This window comes from Asparagus officinalis, chromosome 1 (assembly GCF_001876935.1).
Source record: "Asparagus officinalis chromosome 1, Aspof.V1, whole genome shotgun sequence".
Taxonomy (NCBI): domain Eukaryota; kingdom Viridiplantae; phylum Streptophyta; class Magnoliopsida; order Asparagales; family Asparagaceae; genus Asparagus; species Asparagus officinalis.
This window is the reverse complement of record NC_033794.1, coordinates 50,411,060-50,434,468: the sequence shown is the minus strand read 5'-3', so window position 1 is coordinate 50,434,468 and position 23,409 is coordinate 50,411,060. Positions and strand designations below refer to the sequence as shown.

At 40.0% G+C, this 23,409-nt stretch overlaps 1 protein-coding gene across 4 annotated transcripts; it reads left to right on the top strand.

Moving 5' to 3' along the window:
- LOC109823977 (putative ER lumen protein-retaining receptor C28H8.4) lies at window positions 14,918-23,057 on the top strand. Of its 4 annotated transcripts, none has more exons than XM_020390475.1 (7): window positions 14,918-15,159; window positions 15,329-15,419; window positions 17,611-17,810; window positions 18,634-18,774; window positions 18,857-18,937; window positions 22,539-22,663; window positions 22,747-23,057. In XM_020390475.1, the coding sequence occupies exons 1-7, from the start codon at window positions 15,016-15,018 to the stop codon at window positions 22,793-22,795; spliced, it is 831 nt and encodes a 276-aa protein (XP_020246064.1). In that variant the 5' UTR covers window positions 14,918-15,015; the 3' UTR covers window positions 22,796-23,057. The 4 variants fall into 4 exon arrangements, with proteins under 4 accessions (XP_020246064.1, XP_020246047.1, XP_020246056.1 ...); XM_020390458.1 differs by having other exon boundaries at window positions 14,918-15,186; window positions 15,356-15,419; XM_020390467.1 differs by lacking the exon at window positions 15,329-15,419 and having other exon boundaries at window positions 14,918-15,250.

The window sequence follows — 23,409 nt, the reverse complement described above, 5'->3', positions numbered from 1 at the left end:
TGATGAAGATGAAAATAAAGATCAATTTTAAGGTTTGCTTTTATGAGGCTAACCCCTCTTGTATTGTTAATTTTCTCTTTTATTTTCTATTTCTTTGTAGTAATTTATTTTCTTCTTGCTTAGTAGATTAGATTTACATTAGTGTCTTGTAGTGTAGATTTATTTTCTTGCATAATCTAGATTTTTATTTATGTTTCTTTTTTATGTAATTTAGTTAGATTTATTTCTATGTTCATAGTGTAAATTTCTTTATTCTTATTTCTCTTCTTTGTAAATAGTTTTTATTTTTATTCTTTCTTTTTATTTCATTTGTTGTTATTATTTCTTAAGATGTGAAACTAATTCTTGTAGGAATCCTAGAATTGTATGAAACTAGTCTAAATTTTTTATAATTATGAATTATTCTCTTGCACTTAAAATGATCATGAGTAGGATAATCAACTAGAGAACTAATTGGTAGAAGAAGAATTATTCTCTTGCACTTAAAATGATCATGAGTAGGATAATCAACTAGAGAACTAATTGGTAGAAGAAGAATTTGATAATCTATGCTTATCTTGAGTGGTTTGATAGGTTATGCTTATGAATTCTAGAATTACTATCTAGTTGTTGTTCTTTTTATGAAAATTAACTTTGCTTAGATGATAATTTGATAGGTTATACTTTTCTTAAATGGTTTGATAGTCTATGCTTAATAAATCTAAAGTAAAATATGATAAAAAGAGAATGGTTCATAATTTATAATTAAAATTAGCTAGTGGATTCAATTCTAAATTCCTCATATCTTTAATTGAATCCTTCATCTTTACTTTCTTGAATTTTCTTTTCATTCTTGATTTTTTATTATTTTTTCTTTCCTCTTGTTTTCTTTAATTCCTTTATCTCCTCTTAATTTTATTTTATTGTTTTGCATATATTCATAACACTCATCATATCTCTCCAAAATCATACTCAAACATCACTCCTAATTGCCACGCAAACAACATAAGAATCAATTCTAATTATCTCTTACAAACACATTTCTTGTGGGATCGATAAATTTTTATACTATAACTTGATTGGTTGTGTACTTGCAGCATTTGGACATCATTTAGACCCCATCAGGAGGCTCCTCTCAACAGACTTAGTAAGGAATCGACCCCCAACGCCACTATCTTCCTGTTCAGCTTCTAGATATCCTTCAAGGTACGTGGCTTGGGCAATCGTTCTATGGCAGCTATCTTTTCAGGTTTGATCTTTATACCTCTCTGTGTGATCATGAACCCCATGAACTTTCCTGATTGTACCCCAAAGGCACACTTAGCGGGATTGAGCTTCATGTGATAGCGTCGGAGGGTGGAGAAGGTCTCGTCCAGATCTAATATATGGGCCGATGCTTGTTTCAACTTCACCAGTAGATCATCCGCATAAGCTTCCAAATTGCATCCGATTTGGTGCTTGAAGATCTTATTGATAAATCTCTGGTAAGTGGCCCAAGCGTTCTTCAGTCCGAACAGCATCATCTTGTAGCAATAGGTGTCTTCGTCGGTAAGAAAGGAGGTTTTCTCCTGGTCATGTTCTGCCATAAAAATTTAGTTGTAGCCAGAAAAGGCATCCATGAAGCTAAACAGCTCGTGCCCCACACTCTTGTCAACCAACTAATCGATTCGAGGTAGGGGATAGCCATCCTTAGGGCAAGCTTTGTTGAGGTCAGTGAAGTCTACACACATCTTCTATTTGTTCAGCACCTTCTTCACCAACACAACGTTGGCCAGCCATTCCGGGTATTGGACTTCTCGAATGAAACCAGCTCTAAGGAGCCGCTCGACTTCATCAGTAGCCGCCTTCTGTCATTCCGGGCCAAGATGTCTCTTCTTCTGTCGCACAGGCTTAGTGTGTCTGTCGACAGCCAGCTCATGGCTTATCACCTCGGGGGGAATCCTCAGCATATCTTTGGGCCCCCAGGAAAACACATCAGTGTTTGCGTACAAGAATTCTGTCAATGCTCCCTGCAAGGACTCCACTAGGTTGGATCCAATCTTGACCGTCTTCTACCCTTCCCGGTTGATTGGTATCTCCTAGAGCTCTTTCACCGGCATCGTCCTCTATCGTTCCGTTGCTTTCTCCATATGGAGGCAAGTCTTCTCAATAGGCAGGGCCTCTTGCACACCCTTATTGTTGGTCAAGAGCAGGTAACAAGACCTGGCCTCTCGCTGGTTGCTCCCGGCGACCTCGACTCCATTAGAAGTCAGGAACTTCAGCATCTGGTGGTAGTTCAAAGGGATGGGCAGTGAAGGTGGAGGGCGGTTCGGCCTAAGATGACATTATGGGCCGACTTGAGATTCATCATCAGGAATTGGACTTGGATAGCGGATTGCCTGGGATACTCTCTGACCGTTAGGGGGAGAGTAATCATCCCTTTCGGCAAGAGAGAGTGGCCAGTGAATCCAATGAGGGGGCCTATATAGGGGAGCAGCAAGAGAGAGTGGCCAGTGAATCCAATGAGGGGGCCTATATAGGGGAGCAGCCGAGATTTGTCGATTCCCATCTGGTTGAAGATGTCGACATACAGGATGTTCACTGAGCTTCCCGTGTCGACCATAATCCTCTTCACTTGGAAGCCATCAATCCCGATTGTTATGATGGGGTCGTCATAAGGCATCTCGATGCCCTTTAGGTTGGCGTCTCCAAAAGAGATGGGCTCCTCCACTCTTGACCTCTTATCACACTGGTCAATCCGCAACGCCCTCTTAGTATACCTCTTTCGGGAATTGTTGGATGACCCTCTGGCAGTGGGGTCACCACTGATTGTGTTGATGACCCCCTTATGGCTAGGTTCTGGGGGGTTAGCTATCCTAGCGTGGATGAGGACAAGGTGACCATAAGTGGGACCTCCTAACTGCCTTGGCTGGGGCAGCTTATCTCTGGTTTTTCTGAGAGACAAGCTTCTTCAAATATCCCCTCTGGATCAGATCCTTAATATCTCTCTTCAGGATACGAAAATTATTGGTGAGGTGGCTGTGATCTTATGGTAGCGGCAATACTGTCAGGTATCTCAGCTCCATGGATCCAACCTCATCTTGGGAGCGGGCTCATTGAGGTGCCCCTCCTTTTAGACTATGGCGAGAGCTTCTGTGAGGGAGGTGTTGAGGATAGTGAGAGCGGGCCTCGGCTCAAGCCCCTCTGTCGATCCCTCCTGTCAAACCAATTTGAGTAGGAGTCAACTCTTGGGGGATCTCACAGCCACTCCTACCTTACTAAGAGGGCTCTCACAGACTCTAGTGTCGATGCCACCACCGGTACTGCTGTAGGTGTCTGTGGTGCAGGTGGCGCTAGTGGCACTGCTGGTGTGGCTGCTGCTACTGCTGAAGTTGTGGCCATGGAGGTCTCTATGGCCCTGGCTGCCGCCTTATAATCTCGGGCATCCTCCATGTCTATATACCCATGAGCTTTAGCCATCAGCAGTTCATAATTGGTTATTGGCTTCTTGGCAAGTGAGTCGACCAATTTGTTATTTTGCAAGCTGGCCACAAGAGCGAACATATCAACTGCACTCCCCGCGTCATTAACCTCTAGACTCTTCATCTAGATTCTCTTGAAGTAGGCTCGAAGGCTCTCTCCGGGCTCTTGTCTCATCTGGATTAACACATGAGGGGGCAGCTTCTGTTTGGTATCAGCCAAGAAGTGGTGGATGAACTTCCGGCTGAGTTGCTAGAAGCTGCTGATGGACTTCTTCTCGAGGGCATTCCACCAGAGCTTGGCGCTCCCTGATAGAGTGATGGGGAAGCATCAGCAGATAACTACTTTCGATGCTTGTAGCATGCTCATTACATCATAATAGTTCTGGACATGCTCAGAGGAGTCTCCTTCGCCCATGTACTTCTCCATGTGAGGCATCTTGAACTTCTCACATGGGGTGTTCATGAGATCATTAGAAAAGGGGGTGCCCCCCCCCCCAATGTCTTCTGTGATCGGTCTGTACACCCGATCATATCCAGAGGCCCCCATGGTAGTAGAGGACATCGGAGAGGCACGGTGGTAGGGGATAGTCTTAGAGACTGCTCTCCAAGTGCAATCCCTAGGGTGACCAGGGCCGGGACTCTCACCGGTGACTTCAGGATTAGGAAGGAGATGTTGGCGAGGTTCCTCGCGACGAGTCGACTAATGTGGTTGGACTTGGATAGCGGATTGCCTGGGATACTCTCTGACCGTTAGGGGGAGAGTAATCATCCCTTTCGGCAAGAGAGAGTGGCCAGTGAATCCAATGAGGGGGCCTATATAGGGGAGCAGCCGAGATTTGTCGATTCCCATCTGGTTGAAGATGTCGACATACAGGATGTTCACTGAGCTTCCCGTGTCGACCATAATCCTCTTCACTTGGAAGCCATCAATCCCGATTGTTATGATGGGGTCGTCATAAGGCATCTCGATGCCCTTTAGGTTGGCGTCTCCAAAAGAGATGGGCTCCTCCACTCTTGACCTCTTATCACACTGGTCAATCCGCAACGCCCTCTTAGTATACCTCTTTCGGGAATTGTTGGATGACCCTCTGGCAGTGGGGTCACCACTGATTGTGTTGATGACCCCCTTATGGCTAGGTTCTGGGGGGTTAGCTATCCTAGCGTGGATGAGGACAAGGTGACCATAAGTGGGACCTCCTAACTGCCTTGGCTGGGGCAGCTTATCTCTGGTTTTTCTGAGAGACAAGCTTCTTCAAATATCCCCTCTGGATCAGATCCTTAATATCTCTCTTCAGGATACGAAAATTATTGGTGAGGTGGCTGTGATCTTATGGTAGCGGCAATACTGTCAGGTATCTCAGCTCCATGGATCCAACCTCATCTTGGGAGCGGGCTCATTGAGGTGCCCCTCCTTTTAGACTATGGCGAGAGCTTCTGTGAGGGAGGTGTTGAGGATAGTGAGAGCGGGCCTCGGCTCAAGCCCCTCTGTCGATCCCTCCTGTCAAACCAATTTGAGTAGGAGTCAACTCTTGGGGGATCTCACAGCCACTCCTACCTTACTAAGAGGGCTCTCACAGACTCTAGTGTCGATGCCACCACCGGTACTGCTGTAGGTGTCTGTGGTGCAGGTGGCGCTAGTGGCACTGCTGGTGTGGCTGCTGCTACTGCTGAAGTTGTGGCCATGGAGGTCTCTATGGCCCTGGCTGCCGCCTTATAATCTCGGGCATCCTCCATGTCTATATACCCATGAGCTTTAGCCATCAGCAGTTCATAATTGGTTATTGGCTTCTTGGCAAGTGAGTCGACCAATTTGTTATTTTGCAAGCTGGCCACAAGAGCGAACATATCAACTGCACTCCCCGCGTCATTAACCTCTAGACTCTTCATCTAGATTCTCTTGAAGTAGGCTCGAAGGCTCTCTCCGGGCTCTTGTCTCATCTGGATTAACACATGAGGGGGCAGCTTCTGTTTGGTATCAGCCAAGAAGTGGTGGATGAACTTCCGGCTGAGTTGCTAGAAGCTGCTGATGGACTTCTTCTCGAGGGCATTCCACCAGAGCTTGGCGCTCCCTGATAGAGTGATGGGGAAGCATCAGCAGATAACTACTTTCGATGCTTGTAGCATGCTCATTACATCATAATAGTTCTGGACATGCTCAGAGGAGTCTCCTTCGCCCATGTACTTCTCCATGTGAGGCATCTTGAACTTCTCACATGGGGTGTTCATGAGATCATTAGAAAAGGGGGTGCCCCCCCCCGATGGCTTCTGTGACGGTTGTACCACCCGATCAGTCCGAGAGCCCCCATGTAGTAGAGACAGCGGAGAGGCACGTGGTAGGGGATAATTTTTTTTTTATTCTGTTTGTTTTGTCTTAGAGACTGCTTCCAATGCAATTTTCCTAGGGTGACAGGGCCGTGACTCTCACCGGTGACTTCAGGATTAGGAAGGTAGCATGTTCTTCCTCTGACGACTAATGTGGCATTTTTTTTTTTCGTAGCCAACGTGATCCCTTCACTGCTTGGCAGCAGCATGAGGAATCTGAGGCGGGACTATTTGTTGTGCTCCGGAAGGAGGGTGAGTCCTCGATCGCTAGTCTTCAAAAGGCGGGGGGATAGCAGAAGTGGCTTGCTGCGACTGTGGAAACCGGCTAAGGAGCTTGTTGGTGAAGGTAATGAGTTGTTGTTGGAGGGATTGAGAGATCTGCTGACACGTTTCTTCAAGCTAAGCTTGAGTAACGTAGCTCTAGCGTGGTCCTTCAAGATGAGACTGATCAGCTCTATACTCAGAACCAGATATACTTACTCAAAAAAGAAAGATGCTCCACGGTGGGTGCCAAACTGTTAATGCTAATAATCAAACAGATAATAAAATGAGACTACTCTCGAAGCTGCAAAGGAAGCTCAAAGGATTGCAGAGCTTGAGGCAAGAAGGAGAATAGACGCTAAGATAAAAATGAAGAGGAAGTCAGAACAAAAGAGGTCTATTGATATTAGGTAAAGGAGGTATAACGTTGAAGAGATTGAGATGGCAACTAATCAGTTTGATGAAACTTTGAAGATTAGTGAAGGTTGGCATGGGCCTATATGTACAAAGGGCGTTTGGATCACACTCCGGTTGCTATCAAGGTTTTAAGGGCGGATGCAGCACAAGGATAAAAGCAATTCTAGCAAGATGTATGTCATCATATTGGCCACAAATTAAAGTAGTTCTAATAGAGAATACTTATTGTATTATAAATTTGATATTGTTTTTAGTACTACAAATTTGCACATTTTCCAAGAAAGGAAACACATGGAACCTTTGCGTGAACGTGGGGTCCGCTAGGTTAGCTAGTGCAGAGATATATTTTACCACTGGAGATTCAATCAGCAGGACAGAGTATCAATGTGTTGGTCAACATGTTCTTCAACTTCATCGTTGATCAGGTTTTTCTTGCCATGTTGTGTAAGATAAAGTTTATTCATGTGAGTAGGAACGTGGTGTGGGGGGGACACGAGACAATGTCCCCCATGCTCCTATGTTGCCCATGCTCATCACAGCCACCATGCCTCCCATACTCTCTTGGTTTAGCTCATGCTCTCTCTTGTCTATAAATAGAGAGGAAGAGAGAAGAGAAGTTGTGTGGAGAAGAAAAGAAAAAGAATGGAAATTCTTGAGAGATTTTGAAGAGAGAAAAATTAGAGAGAGAGAGAGAAAGCTTGTGAGTTGTACAAGTTTGGTATTCTCCTCATAGTGAAAACTCCCTCCCATGGACGGAGGTAAGTTTGCCGAACCACGTAAATCTTGTGTCTTAACTGTGAGTTGGTTTTGTTTGTAGGTTCCCTCAACAAGTCAGTCCTAGAACTGATGAGAGGTTGAATTGGAATAAGAGTTGGCTATTGCTTGTAGGTTTCCTTGACATTTAGTCCTAGAACTACTAAGAGGAAGAGTGTATATCTCACTTTATTAAGATATTTCACTTCTATTCTTATTTCCTTTGTAAAATGGGAATATAGAGGTTGACTTGAGCTTTTGTGAAAACGAAAGCCAGGGTTTTCTCTCGGGTGATATCGCTTCCACGGTGTGAGGACGGACTCTGCGCCCAACAATTGGTATCAAAGCCCTTTACTCGGATTGAAGGTGGTAAAATTTCTGATCTGAGGTGGTGCTTGATTATTATGTGGTGAACACAAGGTATTTATTAGAATTTATCAGAGAAACAGATTTATTTATACAAGCGGAGAATGGCGTTAATAAGTAAAATAGTTAAAGTTGGAAAGTACGAGATCAAAAAGTTCACTGGGAAGAATGATTTCTCCTATTGGAGGATGCAGATAAAAAACTCATTGATTTCGTAAAAATTACACAAGGCTTTGGCTGGAAAAGAGAAGAAGCATAAGGATATGTCTGATGAGGATTGGGAGGAGCTGGATCTAGAAGCACGGATGTCGATTATCCTTTATCTTGAAAGGGATGTAGCTTTATTGGTAGATGGAGAGGAAATGGCTGCGGGCGTGTGGTCAAAGTTAGAAAGCACCTTCATGACGAAAAGTCTAACGAACCGGATCTATTTAAAATCCAAATTGTATACTTTCAAGATGGAGGATGGCTCATCAATATGGGAATACATCAACAAGTTTGATAAGATCATATCAGACTTAAAGGACATAGACGTGATAGTTGAAGACGAGGATCAGGCGCTTCTACTACTTCTATCTCAGCCAAAGTCTTATGAGAACCTGATGCAAACACTGATGCTTGTGGGAGATAATTTGATGATGGATGAGACTAGAATGATGCTTCTAACGGATGACCTTCGGAAGATTGCAACCAGTGATATGACTACTAGTGGTAACAAAGAATAAGCGTAGGGATTGTTTGCTAGAGGAAGGAGTAATGAGTGAGGAAAAGGCAAGGAAGGAAAGTTTAGATCTAAATCAAGACCTCCTGCGAGAAGAGTGTGTTTCAAATACGGTGAAGTTAGGTATTTCAAGGTCGACTGTCCTAATAAGAGAGTAGGTAGGAAAAAGAACAACAATAAAACTGAGAGGAGAGAAGGCAAGAAAGAGGCGAGTTACGTCTCGGAGGAAGGGAGCGATAAAGGATGCTATGTTGTTACGGGTAGCGAAGATACCTCCGGTAAGTGGATTCTTGATTCGGGTTGCCTTAACATATATGCCCAAATAGGAAGTGATTTACTACCTATAGAATAATTGATGATGGAACCGTATTGATGGGGAATAACCATGCTTGTAAAACGGTGGGACTTGGCGATATCAAAATCAAGATGCATGATGGAGTGGTCAGAACCCTGACAGATGTGAGGCACGTTCCTGACTTGCGAAAGAATCTTATCTCAGTTGGTGGTTTAGACTCCGGTGGTTGCAGAATAGTAATAGAGAACGGAGTAAGGAAAGTTGTTCGGGATTCCTTAGCAGTGATGAAGGGTATTCATCACGGTAATCTATATACTCTCTCGGGTACAACATTGACAGAAGATGCAACGGTTGGAACGGATGGAAGTGGTAGAGATCCATGTGAGCACATACGGTTATGGCATAGGCGGCTTGGACACATGTCAGAGTAGGGCCTAAATCTGCTTGGTAAAGAGGGTTTGCTGAAGAATCTATAGAAACATTACATGGGTTTTTGTGAGGATTGTGTGTATGGAAAGGCGCACAGGGTTCAATTTCTGAGAAGCAATAACAAGAGCAGAGGGATACTAGATTATGTGTACATGGATATTTGGGGTCCGACTCAGACAACTTCCAAGGGTGACTCCAGATATTTTATCACGTTCATAGATGATCATTCTAGATATGCTTAGATTTATTTTCTAAAGTATAAGAATGAGGTATTTGAGACATTCAAGAAGTGGAAGGCGATGGTTGAGAACAGGACAGGGGGAAAATTGAAGACACTGAGATCTGATAATGGTACAGAGTATACAGATAGTGCATTCAAGGAGTTTTGTGATCAGGAGGACATTGCTAGACACTGGACAGTCAGATCAACACCATAGCAGAATGGGGTTACGGAGAGGCTGAACCATACACTACGGAAGAAAACAGTGAGTATGCGATCATATGCTGGTTTGGACAAATAATGGTAGGCAGAGTCGATTGCTACAGCTTGCTACATACTGAATCGGTCTCCACATTCTACACTGGATGGTGATACACTCTTTAGGGTGTGATCAGGGGAGCATGCAAATTATGAGAGACTTCAGATTTTTAGGTGTATCACCTATTATCACGTCAATGAGGGAAAGCTTGATGCAAGGGCTAAGAAGGCTATATTCTTTGGGTATGCAAAGGGTGTAAAAGGCTATCGTCTTTAGTGTACAGAAGATTCGAATTTCGTGATCAGCAGGGATGTTACCTTTGATGAGAAATCCATGATTGCTAAGGTGCCCAAGGTTAATGGTGTTGGGACTGTTGGGACTTCAAAGTCCCGGGTGATTGAAATAGAACCTAAGGACCAACCAGGTTCTAGTCGCATTCAAAAGGAGGATCATGAAGATGATGAGCTTGAACAGGATAAGGTTCAACAAGAAAATACACAAGTACTACAACAACAGCAGCTCGAGGATAGTTTGGCTTCCACTAGGCCAAGGCGAGCATACAAACAAGTACTGAAGCTAGGGTCTGATCAGCCCCTGAAGCATTATGGGCAGGTTAATTTGATAGAATACGCACTCTTGGTGGAGGATGATGAGCCGGTCACCTTCAAAGAAGCTATTCGGGACAAGGATAGTAAGAGTTGGTTGGCTGCGATGGAAGAGGAGATGGAATCTCTTCGGAAAAATCAAACATGGGAGGTGGTCCCATTACTCGTAGGAAAAAATGCTATTGGTTGTAAGTGGGTGTATAAGAGAAAGGAAGATCCTTCAGAGCTCGATGGTACAAGGTACAAGACGAGACTAGTGGCTAAAGGGTTTGTACAAAGAGAGGGTGTGGATTACAATGAGATATTTTCTCCGGTGGTGAAACACACTTCTATCTGGGTGCTATTGAGTATCGTTGCTCATGGTGATCTTGAGCTGGAACAACTTGATGTTAAAACGGCCTTCTTGCATGGAGACTTGGATGAAGAGATTTATATGCATCAACCTGAGGGCTATAAGCTTGAGGACAAGGAGAATCATGTGTGTCACTTGAGGAAGTCACTCTATGGATTAAAGTAATCTCCTCGATAGTAGTACAAGCGATTTGACTCCTTCATGCTAAAGCATGAGTTTTCAGAAGCGACTATGATTATTGTGTCTACATTCGGAAGCTTCGTGAGATGATTATATCTATCTTCTTTTGTATATGGATGACATGCTTATTACTTCGAGGAGCAAGGTGGAGATAGATAGACTAAAATCTTAACTTGGTAAAGAGTTCAAGATGAAGGACATGGATGCTGCAAGAAAAATACTAGGTATGGAGATTAGAAGAGAGCGGTCGAATCGGCGATTGTTTTTTAGTCAGAAGGGCTATATAGAGCGGGTGATCGTGAGGTTTGGGATGCAAAGTGCTAAGTCGGTAGTGACTCCATTGGCTCCACACTTCAGACTTTCAGGTAAACAATCTCCCACTACAGCAGAAGAGAAGACACACATGGAACGTGTCCCCTATGCTAGTGCAGTTGGCAGCTTAATGTACGCAATGGTGTGTACACGCCTAGATATTTCACAGGCGGTTAGTGTTATCAATAGATTCATGGCGAATCTGGGAAAGGCGCATTGGAACGCGGTGAAGTGGGTCCTAAAGTATTTAAAGAGTACCACAAATACGGGTCTGTGCTTTGGTAGAGATACGTGTCAGATTGATGGGTTTGTTAACTCAGATTATGCGTGCGATCTAGACAGACGACGATCTACTACTGGTTATGTGTTCAATATATATAGAGCTCCAGTTAGTTGGCGATCGACGTTACGGGATACAGTGACACTTTCTACTACAGAGGCCGAGTACATGACTATGACGGAGGGAGTGAATGAAGCATTATAGTTGTGGGGTCTTCTAGATGATTTGAGGATTGAGCGGGATATTGTGAACTTGTGGTGCGATAGTCAGAGTGTAATTCATTTGGCTAAAAATTAAGTTCACCATGCTCGTACCAAGCATATCGACGTCATGTATCATTTTGTACGGGATGTCATAGAGGAAGGTGATATTTTTCTCATGAAGGTACACACGAATGAGAATCTTACAGACATGTTAACCAAGATGGTGACAGGCAGCAAGTTCCAGCATTGCTTGGACTTGCTTCATATCAACCCGTGCTGATCTGCTCAAGAAGGCATGGCCCTTTGGGGCGGTGATGAGGGTGAGGTGGAGAATATGTTGGAGAATAATTACAGAAATACGGTTAGCTTGATCCTGGTCAGAGGGTACGTAGGCAACCATAGTATAATGGTGCAGCTGGTTTGGCCTGGTTTTAACCTGGTTTGGTGTCTCTGGTCTCTCTGGTGATGTTTGTGAGATTCTTCTGGTGTTCGTTCAAAATTTAAGGTTTATCAAATGATGAACGAGGTGGGTAATTATGAGTGGGAACGTGGTGTGTGGGGGACATAAGACAGTGTCCCCCATGCTCCCACGTTGCCCATGCTCACCCCCCCAACCCCCCATTCTGCCCATGCTCACAGCCGTCATGTCTCACATGCTCTCTTGGTTTAGCTCATACTCTCTCTTGCCTATAAATAGAGAGGAAGAGAGAAGAGAAGTTGTGTGGGGAAGAAAAGAAAAAGAGTGGAAATTCTTGAGAGATTTTGAAGAGAGAAAAATCAGAGAGAGAGCTTGTGAGTTGTACATGTTTGCCATTCTCCTCATAGTGAAAACCACCTTTTGTGGATGTAGGCAAGTTTTCCGAACCACGTAAATCTCATGTCTTAACTGTGAGTTGGTTTTGCTTGTAGGTTCCCTCGACAAGTCAGTCCTAGAACTGATGAGAGGTTGAGCTAAAACAAGAGTTGGCTATTGCTTGTAGGTTCCCTCGACATTCAGTCCTAGAACTACTGGGAGGAAGAGTGTATATCTCACTTTGTTGAGATATTTCACTTCTGTTCTTGTTTTCTTTATGAAACGGGAATATAGAGGTTGACTTGAGCTTTTGTGAAAACAAAATCCAGAGCTTTTTCTCGGGTGATATCGCTTCCCCAGCGTGAGGGTGTGACTCGGCGTGAGGGCATGCATAACACATCCTTGCACGGCATGTACATGTTTTGTGTTCAAAGTCAACTTCTAATGATTTATAAGATAATATCTCAAAGATTCAGCTATTGATTGCAAGATATCAAGAGTACTCCCTTCTTATAGTTTTCATACAAATTGTTTTCTTCTTAGGCACATATATTGTTATTCCATTTTGTTGTCATCTCATGACAAGTACTCATCATTTCCATAATGTGCAGACAAATGTGATCTACCATTTCACAGATGGAACGTGTTCTCGCCATGCAAATCTAACTATTGAAAGATTTAATCACATTTAAAGTGACATGACTGTCACAGATAAATATCATAAGTATCAAATAATGGCTACAAATCATAAAGAACCATTAACAGTCACAACTGATGCTAGAATGCAGTGGGTAGCGCTCAAAGGTCACAATCCATGATTAAAGATCACAAGAAGGTTTAATGTCACAAAACTTGGCATACCTACCAGGAAATGCAGAATTTGCCCCTTTTTTCTTTCTTTCTTTCTTTTTCTTTTTTTTCTTTTCTTTTTTTTTTTGGAAAAAGGTTGTGCTCATATAATGAAGACTATTAAAGTGCTTATTATTGATATCTTTATATCATTGCCGTTTGCCCAATCATTGCAAGCTTTGGGTGGAGAGTTTGTAGAGAAATATTATATGAATTTGTATGGGAATTTGGCCAGATTGAGTAGTTTTGTGAGTTTTGTCAAGTTGTGATGGTTGGAAGTTATATTAAACTTAGGTATGCCTGAGTATGCTTTGTAATTCTATATTTGGTTTAATAAAATTTCTTATTCCTTGACACTTTTCTGGACAGTAATTTATAGATGTTTGGTATGTATCTGTGTCAACGATGAGTGACGGCAAGGCCCACTCCTCATCTTCATGGATGTTTGAAAGAAGAAAGTCATACGTCCCTATTACGCTGAATTATATTTTCTATCTACTAACTACAGGATACATTTCGTGTCCGTCTTTTGTATCTAATACTGTTCTTATCTTTTATATTATGAACAGGGATCATCCCTTGTTTTTCTCTCAAAAAAAAAATAGATGTTTGGTATGCTTTTTGATGCAAAAGAATTGTTACAAATAATAGAAAAGTGCAAATAGAAGAAAACCTATTTTGCTAAATTCCAAATCAATGTTAAATTTCTATGAAAATTTGTTGCACGATTCCAAATTACACTTTACTGAAGTTGCATTTTTTAACCATAGTGATAAATTTGGTAAAACTAAGGAACTTACGACATAGATTGTGAAGGAACTTTCTTCACCGCTGAACTTTAACTGCAATTTATCAAAATCTAACTCAATCTTCTCTGACAATAAATTAGCTAAAGAATGTGAGCTCGCCATTGATTTTAGTAAAAAAAAATTGAGGCTTTTGGTTCTCTCTTTTGCATGCAAGAAGAAGAGAGTTAAGGGAATTTCGAGATTACGGTTAACAATTGGGTTTGTTTTATTGAAAACCCTAATTTTTTTTGAGAGATTTATGGTTAATTTTAGGGATTTTTCTCTTCGAGAAGAAGAATGTATGGGGGATTTTCAAGTTCGTTTGAGAAAGATGGGGTTCGAGGGATTTTGAGATACAAGATTTTTTTTCCTTTAGGAAAACCTGATGCAATTATGACTAAGTTAGAAGGGTTGTTTAGGGAGATTAATTTCCAGACCTTTATAAGCAATTTTCTCTTAAATAAAATATTTAAGAAAAATATAATATATATTATCTTATAACTATATTTTAATTTTAGACAGATTCAAACTTCTTCATATCAAAATTAAAGTAGGTTAAATTGGACAAATCTGTTTTACGTAAAAATCAGGATAAATAAGTTTTAACAGTTGTTGCGTGTAATTAAATCTGCACATACAGTAATGTTAGTATTGTAAATTCTTCCACATCTAGGATTTCAGGACACTAGAATAAAGAAGGGTCCGTGCACTCTTTCCTATTTCTTCAATCTTGTTTTTGTTCTCCATAGATTTTCACAATCATCTCTAACTCTGGTAAGTATATATCACTGATCTTTATAACAAAAAAATAAAAAAACCTAGTGATAATGTTTAGCCTAAATTTTAAATCGATTTTAAATCCAAATCTAATGATAATGTTTAACCTAAATGTTTTCTATAGATTATTGAACATAGATTTCATTGCTCAATCCAGCCAAACTTTTCCCTCAATTTTAGTCGAACTAAAAGTAAAAGATGCTGGCGAAGACCGGTAACCAATTCTTACCAGCCAACAAACAGGGGGCCACCCATAAATAAATGCCACCTCAACGCAGGGGCCAAATCTTAATTTTCCACCACCTCGATCTAAGAATTTCTATTTCCACAAAATTTCCCAAAAAAGCTCTCAACTTTCTTCTTCCTCCTCAAAGATCTCGAGGGATTTCGAAGATGAGGGGAGCATCATCGGCGCCGAAGCGAAAGATGAATGCGGTGTTTGGATGGGTGAAGCGTCAACCGCCGAAGGTCAAGGCCTTCATCTCCGTGGTCGCCGGCATGGCCGCTCTCGTGTTCCTGCGGTTCATCGTGCACGACCACGATAACCTTTTTGTTGCTGCTGAGATTTGTCACGCGCTTGGGATAGCTGTGCTTATTTATAAGCTTACTAAGGAGAAGACTTGTGCTGGTTTGATTCCGCTTTCCCTCTTTATCTATGTTGATTTTTTCTCTTTTTTTTTTTTTTTTTTTTTGGGGGGTGCACGACCACGATAACCTTTTTGTTGCTGCTGAGATTTGTCACGCGCTTGGGATAGCTGTGCTTATTTATAAGCTTACTAAGGAGAAGACTTGTGCTGGTTTGATTCCGCTTTCCCTCTTTATCTATGTTGATTTTTTCTCTTTTTTTTTTTTTTTTTTTTTTTGGGTGGGTGGGTTTTGTTTGATCCGTGCTAGGGTTGATAGTGCATCGGAAAGGTGGTATTTTGTTGTGGGGATGTTAGGGTTTTGATTACTGGTATGGGTCTGTTTAGGGCCTTTGTTCAATCTTGATTCTCTGGAGTTCTAATCGGTTGTTTGATTCTTGTAAACAGAAATTTTGACATTTACAGTTTGTCCGAAATCTAAGTGCCCCTAGGGTTGTTTATTTGCCTAATTGAGGAGCATTGCTTAGGGGGAAAAACAGTCTGCTTTGGAAGTTGATGATCATAATCTGTAGATGAGAAGAAGGAAAGTTTATACTCTGAGTGATTTAGTCACGGGAAGATTGAGGTAGCTTAGGGGCGGAGGCGCATACAAGAGGATGGTGTCAGGTGATGCCATCCTCTTATGTGTGACTTAATTACTAATGTTAATTCATGACTTCATCACATAGGTTAATTCATGACTTTAATTACAAAAGTAACACCATTTAAACCAACTAGTAGCACATTAACCGTTGACAGCCCAAGCATTAATAAAGAGATCTTGTATAAAGATAATTGGTTAATTTAAGATGCTCAATTCCGAGATAACACATGTCAAAGAGCTAGCATCAGTTTTTTTCAAAGAAAAAAGATGACAAAGTGGACGAATCACAACTTAGTAAGTTATATTGAAAATAATATTAGCAGTATCTCAAATGAAATTATTATGCAACAATTAGTCAATTATTTGGCCAAAATACCAATTTAGCCTATAAAGTGACACATTCTAACCAATAAGGCCTAAAAGATGACACTGGCGACAATAACACCTATAATTGACACAATTAACCACTTAAACTTAAACCTACTCCGGCCTCTGGAATTTTGATTTGTGCAAGAAAATTATGAAACTTTCCATATATACCCCTCATATTTCTCACACTTATAAATTTATCCTCGAAATTAAGATATTTACCTTAAAAACCTAACTCTCTCTTTCTTTCAACCTCGCTCTCCCCACTCCCCTCACTTTCCTTCTCCACTCCCTTCTCCACTTTTAAGTTAGTGTTTGAGGGTAGAGAAGAGAGAAAGAAGAGGAGAGGAGGGAAGGAGAGGAGAAGACTGAGATGAGAGAATAGAGAGAGGTTAAGGGGAGGAACATGGGTGGAGGAGGGAGAGGAGGAGGTGAAGGTGAGGATTTGGGGAAGGAGGAAAGAGGGGAGAGAGTAAGAAAGGAGAAAAGAAGAGGATGAAGCAGATGGTGAAGAGAGGGAGGGAGGGAGGGGGAGTTTTGGGAAGGATAAAATAGGGGAGGAAGTATTTTGGGAAAGAGGAAAGTGGAGAGAATAAGATAGAGGGGAGAAGAGGAGGATGAAGGAGACGATGGTGGGAGAGAGAGAGATGGGATGGGGGAATCAAATTTTTCTGAAAATATGGGCTGTCTATCATTTGAGATTAATAGAAGTTAATTTTAGAATCAAACTTAAAAAAGAAAGATATAAAAGAAAAGAGGGGAGAAAACCCACTTTTGAGTGATTGGGAGAGAATTTTGATGCTTTAGAGATCTGAATTTGGGTATCTTATTGCCTTTCCTTTTGTTTTTTTTTGGGCGTGGGGGTGGGGGTGGGGGCGGCGGGGAGGCGCGTTACGCCGGAGGGTTGATATGATAAAGAATAAGATATATAATTTAATAGATATAGATGTTATATTGTGTTTGTGAAGTGATATTTACAGATCACTTTGTTTTTGAATTTGAGCTCCTTTTTCGAAATTCAAAATTTGAATTTGGATTGGATGGGAATAGTTACTGCTGCATGTGAATAGGACTGTGGTGGAATGCTGAGTCAGATACGATAGGATGTTGAAAAAGGGGAAGGGGCTGAAATACATGAAATTGAAATCAAATACTTGTTCATTCCTTTAGATTCTCTTATGAGTTCACATCTAGGACCAATTAGATGCATTCGATTTAGTAGCGAAACTCTATATAGCCTAGTTCTGTGAAGACTGTTCCTGCTTTTTATCATCAGGCTTGACTTATCTGTGCACTAAATTTTTATGATTTTGTTATCTTTTTTAAAGTGGTTATAACTTGTGCAGTTTCATTTGTCTAATCTATTTTCTATTTTCTAAAATTTTTCTGCAGGACTCTCCCTCAAGTCTCAGGATCTAACAGCCTTGTTTTTAGCTGTTAGACTGTACTGCAGTTTTGTAATGGAATATGATATCCACACACTATTGGACTCAGCAACACTTGCATCCACGTTGTGGGTTATTTATATGATTCGGTTTAAATTAAAGTCTAGTTACATGGAGGACAAAGATAACTTCGCCATATATTATGTGGTGAGATTATTGTCTACTTGTTCGACCATATCCAGTTTAGAGAGTTCATTATTTATTATTTCATTGGTCTGCAAAATGCGAATATTTTTGGAGTTATTTGTCTATGTAAGCCATATAGAAACTGTCAAATTTTCTACTGTAATGGATGATTGCTATAATTCATAGAATTACATTTAATTAGAAGAAATGATAGCATTAATAATGGATTCATTGCCATTTTTGAAGGCTGTTTCAACCTTCTCTGAAGAGAAATCACTATCTGACTTTGTACTGACCTGTTTGTTTTTAAGGGCATTGAACTTGTAATGCGTTTGTAGGTTGTGTATAGAATGATCTTGATCTATTTTGATTTTTTTTAAGACATCTCATTCCAATTTATGAACTAAGCAATTATTTTTTGAGAGTTTTTTTTTTCTGGCTCAAGGTTCTCATACTTTCTAATCTGTTACTTATTAATCTCAATTTTCCAGATGAGAATGTAGCCAAGTATCTGTAAACAAGAAGATCACCCTGTGAACATATGTTTGTCAGTTATTTCCGTTATATCCTTTACCATTTTGAGATTGAAATATTGTATTTATCTGCAGTTTGTCAATTGTCAGGTAAATTGTGCATAACCTTTCTAGAGGTTAACATTTGCATTTGACCTTTATGATTTTATTCCTTGAAGTTGTTTAGATTCAGCCTTTCTCTTTTCATTTTTCTTTCATGGATAGATTGATGAGTTTATTAAAACAACTTAAGACCTTAATGTTCAATTTGCTATAACTAAGAAACAAACTCATAACTGTATTAACTTGGACTTTTCTCTTTTTGGTTGTAGGTGGTGCCTTGTGCTTTGTTAGCGTTTCTAGTACATCCGTCAACATCCCACAACATTCTGAACAGAATTTTCTGGGCCTTTTGTGTTTATTTAGAAGCTGTTTCAGTGTTACCTCAATTACGATTGATGCAAAACACAAAGGTATAAACCAGAAACGTAAACCCTTTTTATTTCAGAAATAATCTGTTATCTCTTAACTGGACTTTTTGGTTTCGTTTGACAGATAGTGGAACCATTTACTGCTCACTATGTATTTGCACTAGGAGTTGCTAGATTTTTGAGCTGTGCACATTGGGTTCTACAGGTTTGATTGTGATACAAATTTCTTAAATTTGTCATGATGCTGACATTTCTAATCAATTTTTATTGGCTCTTGTTTATTTCACGATATATTCTTCTTTTTAGCAGTAGACTCAAGGCAAAACCTCTGAATTTATTCGTCTTTTTTAACTCTTTTATATCTTTTTTATTTTTTGATCAGAAAGTTCTTAAGAAATTGCCTTAGTTTTGTCTGGGCATTCGATAAGTCCATGTAGATAGTAAGCAATTTGCATTCCATGTCCAAACGTTTCGGAATCTGTTCTATGCATTGTTTTTAACCTTGGGGTTGAAGTTGTTTTCCTAACAGGAAATCTGATATTCCCAGCTCTCTTCTACTCTAGGCCCATTCACAGTCTAGAGGAGTTGGGTTTTTTGCTTCTAATTGCGTAAGTTTTAATTACATGGATGAAAATGGTTCTCTGCCTATTCAACAAATTGTCACCTAGTTTTTATAGCAGGAAAAGGCTCTTACTTATACATACTTGCCTTGACTAGGAATTTGGCACCATTCAAGAAGTTGACGTGGGTGATAGTTGGTAGCAAGTGTTTGGTCAATAATTAATTTTCTTAAACTTTGTTATTTTAGAAGTTCTTATCCATAGCATTTGATGGGAAAAGGCTAGCAGATCTTGTTCCATCTTGTTGCCATCTTTGTCTTTAATTTTGCTGATCTTCTTAACTATTGCCCTCTCTCCACCAGGTCTCGCATGTCCTAGATTTGTCAGCAAAAACCAATAAGCGTACCTTTTATATTGGTCCATATGTATCTTAGCTGTCAGCACTTTGCATATCAAGCTGAATTCTAGTGCAAAAAGTTATGTTTTGTGAAAGGTGTTAAGTTTCAGTGTTTCACCAATGGAATTTGTTTGTTTTTAAATCAGTGCAGCATGTTGAGGCTTTTCATTTATGAAAACCTACTTTGTTGTGACTGAGGTAGTCAACTCATCCAAATTATCTGGGATTCTCTTTTAGAAATTGCAGTTTCTATGCTAGTCCAAAGAATTGTTTTAAATATCTTCGATATAGCCGATATATCCTTTTATTAGGCTTGTTGCAAAACGATGTGGTCTCAATGTCATTTACCGCTTTTTTGGCAATTTTTGGGCGATATATCCTCGACATAGCCGATTTATGAGCCAATATGTTGGTCAATATGTCCTCGTATATGGTTTGTCACAAAACAATGTATTCTGTAAAATTTCTTTAATGATTTTTTAAGTGAAACTTTCATCTCTGTGAAGCTTTTCAGCAACTTCTAGTAGGCTCTTTTCCTTAAACAATTCTCCACAATTGATTGGTAATCATAAGCATATATTATTTACGATGTTGTATGCTTAGATTTCATGACGTATGTTTAGATTACACTTTAGGACATTATATTATATATGAATATTATATTATATATGAATGTCATCTAATGTGGTACTCCAATATTTACTATATATCCCCATCATGTCCCTGATATCCCCAATACGATATGGATTTTGGCTGTCCGATATTTTCTTGATATCCGATATTTAAAAAATTGATTCTAATTATAATACAATACTACAAGGTAATAGAAAGTTCTCAGTGCATATTGTTGTGGAGCTTCGGCTGCTGGAATTTTAAAATATTTTTAAATTCCGATTTTTTTAAGGGGAAGAGCATGTCTACTATTGTTGTAAAATTCCATGTTAAGTAGCTCCCTTTATATATCCGCAAGTGGACTGTATCGTTTTAGAGCCTCCTTTTTCTCAGTAATAGCAGTAAAGCACTTGGCCTTGAGTTTTACTTTGTGCATGCCTTTGCAGCTCCAAAAATTTTGGTAAACTTTATTGGGTATAACAGACGGATTTCATTTCTATGATTTAAGGATAAAGAAAAGAATCAGCTCCGCAAGGAATGCGAGATTTGTTTGTCTAATGACCTAATGGAAACACTAGGTGCATATCCTTTTAAGGAGATATGTGAATTGTACTCAAGTGGTCACTACCAGTCTGGGAGACTACTGAATGTTTGGAGGAATCATTCAAAGGGATATGTAGGCTATATAGATTTCCTAGTTAGTGTATACTAAAAACTCAGCTGAATTTACTTCTTATATTATACAAAAGGTGTGCAAAATCCTTGTTTCATCATTAATTATAAATGAATAGTTTTCATCAAGTTACGATACCTTGTCCACAATATATTTCGTCACCATATGTGAAATTATTTTTGAGTAATGTGTGATTGACATTTTCTTCTCTGCTGGTGTTATATTAATAGATTTGTTGTATTTCACTAGTCGCATAGAATATATACATAGTGCTGCAGAGTTTGATATTTTATCTCTTTTTTTTGTCCTTTCCATGGGGGCCACCTGTTTGTTGTTTATGATTAGAAGTCCTTAAGGATATAAGTTCCTGACCATTTCCCTGAGGAGATAACAATTTGCTGTAGGCTCTTCATAGTAGGGATACACCCATTATTAGCTCCTAATCATTTCGGCATTTCCTTTCTAGAGCTTTGATGTAATCTTGACTATAAGTTCAGCAATATATATGAAGCGACTAAAATGCCAATGGAAGGCATATATAAAAAAGGATGGAGGAAATGAAACTTGGAAATTAAGGAGTTTAGGAAGAGGAAAAAAGTAAGGGAGAAGTTCATCTAAGATGGCGGGTTGAGAGTTTATTGTAGTGAAGAGAAAGTGAGGGAATAAATGTTGCTAGGAAATTAAAGTGAACATTGTTGAATTTGATCCATGATAAATTATGGATCATGTTTGGAGAAAGGGAGAGGTTTCAGAAGGAAATTAGAGTGGGAGTAACTAGCCAGATCTCTCATGTTGTATTATTGTATTGTATCTTGCAACCTTTCCATAAATCCCCCCAGAACATTTATATATCTCCTAACTCCTCCCTTTAAGCTAGAGTATATATATATCTCCTAACTCCTCCCTTTAAGCTAGAGTAGATATGTTTCGTAGGAAATACACTAGTCGACTATTAGATAACACATGTTTCTTGTTTATGTCTTTGTGATCCACCACCTTGTATTGAACAAGATAAGATTCTGCCTCGATATGTCTATTTCTCTCATGACATATGGGATCTAATGTAATAGTTATTGTTGCATGATTATTGCGATATAGTCTCATAAGAGAAGATCACATGTAACCTAGCTCATCAAGGAGTTTTTACATCAATATCAATTCACAAATTATAGTGGGCATGGTATGATATTCTAAACTGAATTAGAGATCTTTCCCATCAAACACAGTACATAATAATTGACTACTATGGACTGATGATGCTGCCCAATATGCATATGGAAAACTAGCTATACAGATATATTCATATTCATAATCAGAAGAACTTTTCATGGAGTACTCATCATATATCTTAATATTCTAATCCCAGCACTGCAGTGACCCTCTTGGGGTGTAAAATAAGAACCACCTACGGTATTCAGAGTGTAAAATATCTGAATAAGTCAACCTTTTTCGTTGGTCTCATGATTTTCCCTGGATTATCAAATGCTTCATGATTAAATAATTCATCCTTTTCACCTGCCAAGTAAAATATATAGCAGAGAGATAACTATGCTTTTTATTGCAGGTCTTGGATACACGTGGTCGTTTGTTGACGGCATTGGGCTACGGGTTATGGCCATCCATGGTTCTTCTCTCCGAAGTTGTCCAGACTTTCATCCTTGCAGATTTCTGTTATTACTACGTGAAGAGGTAAGGCTAACAACAAAATTCCGACATACTTTACTATAAGAGTCTAAACTGAAAGGTTCTTCTTCTTCTGCTTCACTTTGCAGTGTCTTTGGCGGGCAACTTGTGCTGCGTCTCCCTTCGGGAGTTGTGTGAATGGAGCTTTCTGTGATGTTTTTGTCTAATCATAGCTGTGTAATGTGAAATTATGTTCGGTAGTCTTTTCCTTCGCCTTGCGTTTTCTGTCTGTCCCCCTTTTTTGGGGGGTACACTTTTAGGGAGGGCTGCTCATCATCTTGAGTTGGAAACTTATTGATCAGTATGTACCAAGTCTTCATCTTATTTGTGGATATTGAAATGGGAATTTACATGACTTAAATAGGCATAACAAGGATGTGCTGCTCTAACTTTAAGAATACTGCCGTTTCTTTTTGCTGGGAGGCACATTCGTGCGAGGTAGTCTTTGGTGCAACTTAAACTGAAAGTGAAGTTGGTTACTGTTATGTTTTCGGGTTCTCAGTTGAGCACTGTGCTGCCGAATGAGCATGGAACTTGCTTGCATTGACTGATTAGAACGTTGCTGGTTTCTAGGGAGAGGGCATTACTCGTACTTGGAAGTAAGTAGTGCGAGTATCATCCCTAACCTTGAGACTCGTTTCCATTTATTTCCATTAAATACCCGTCACTATTAGTGATGAAAACTTCGCGCGTTGTTTCCTTCAATCATCAGCTAAAAATCGTTTTGTTCGGGGCGAATTATTCCAAAAAGT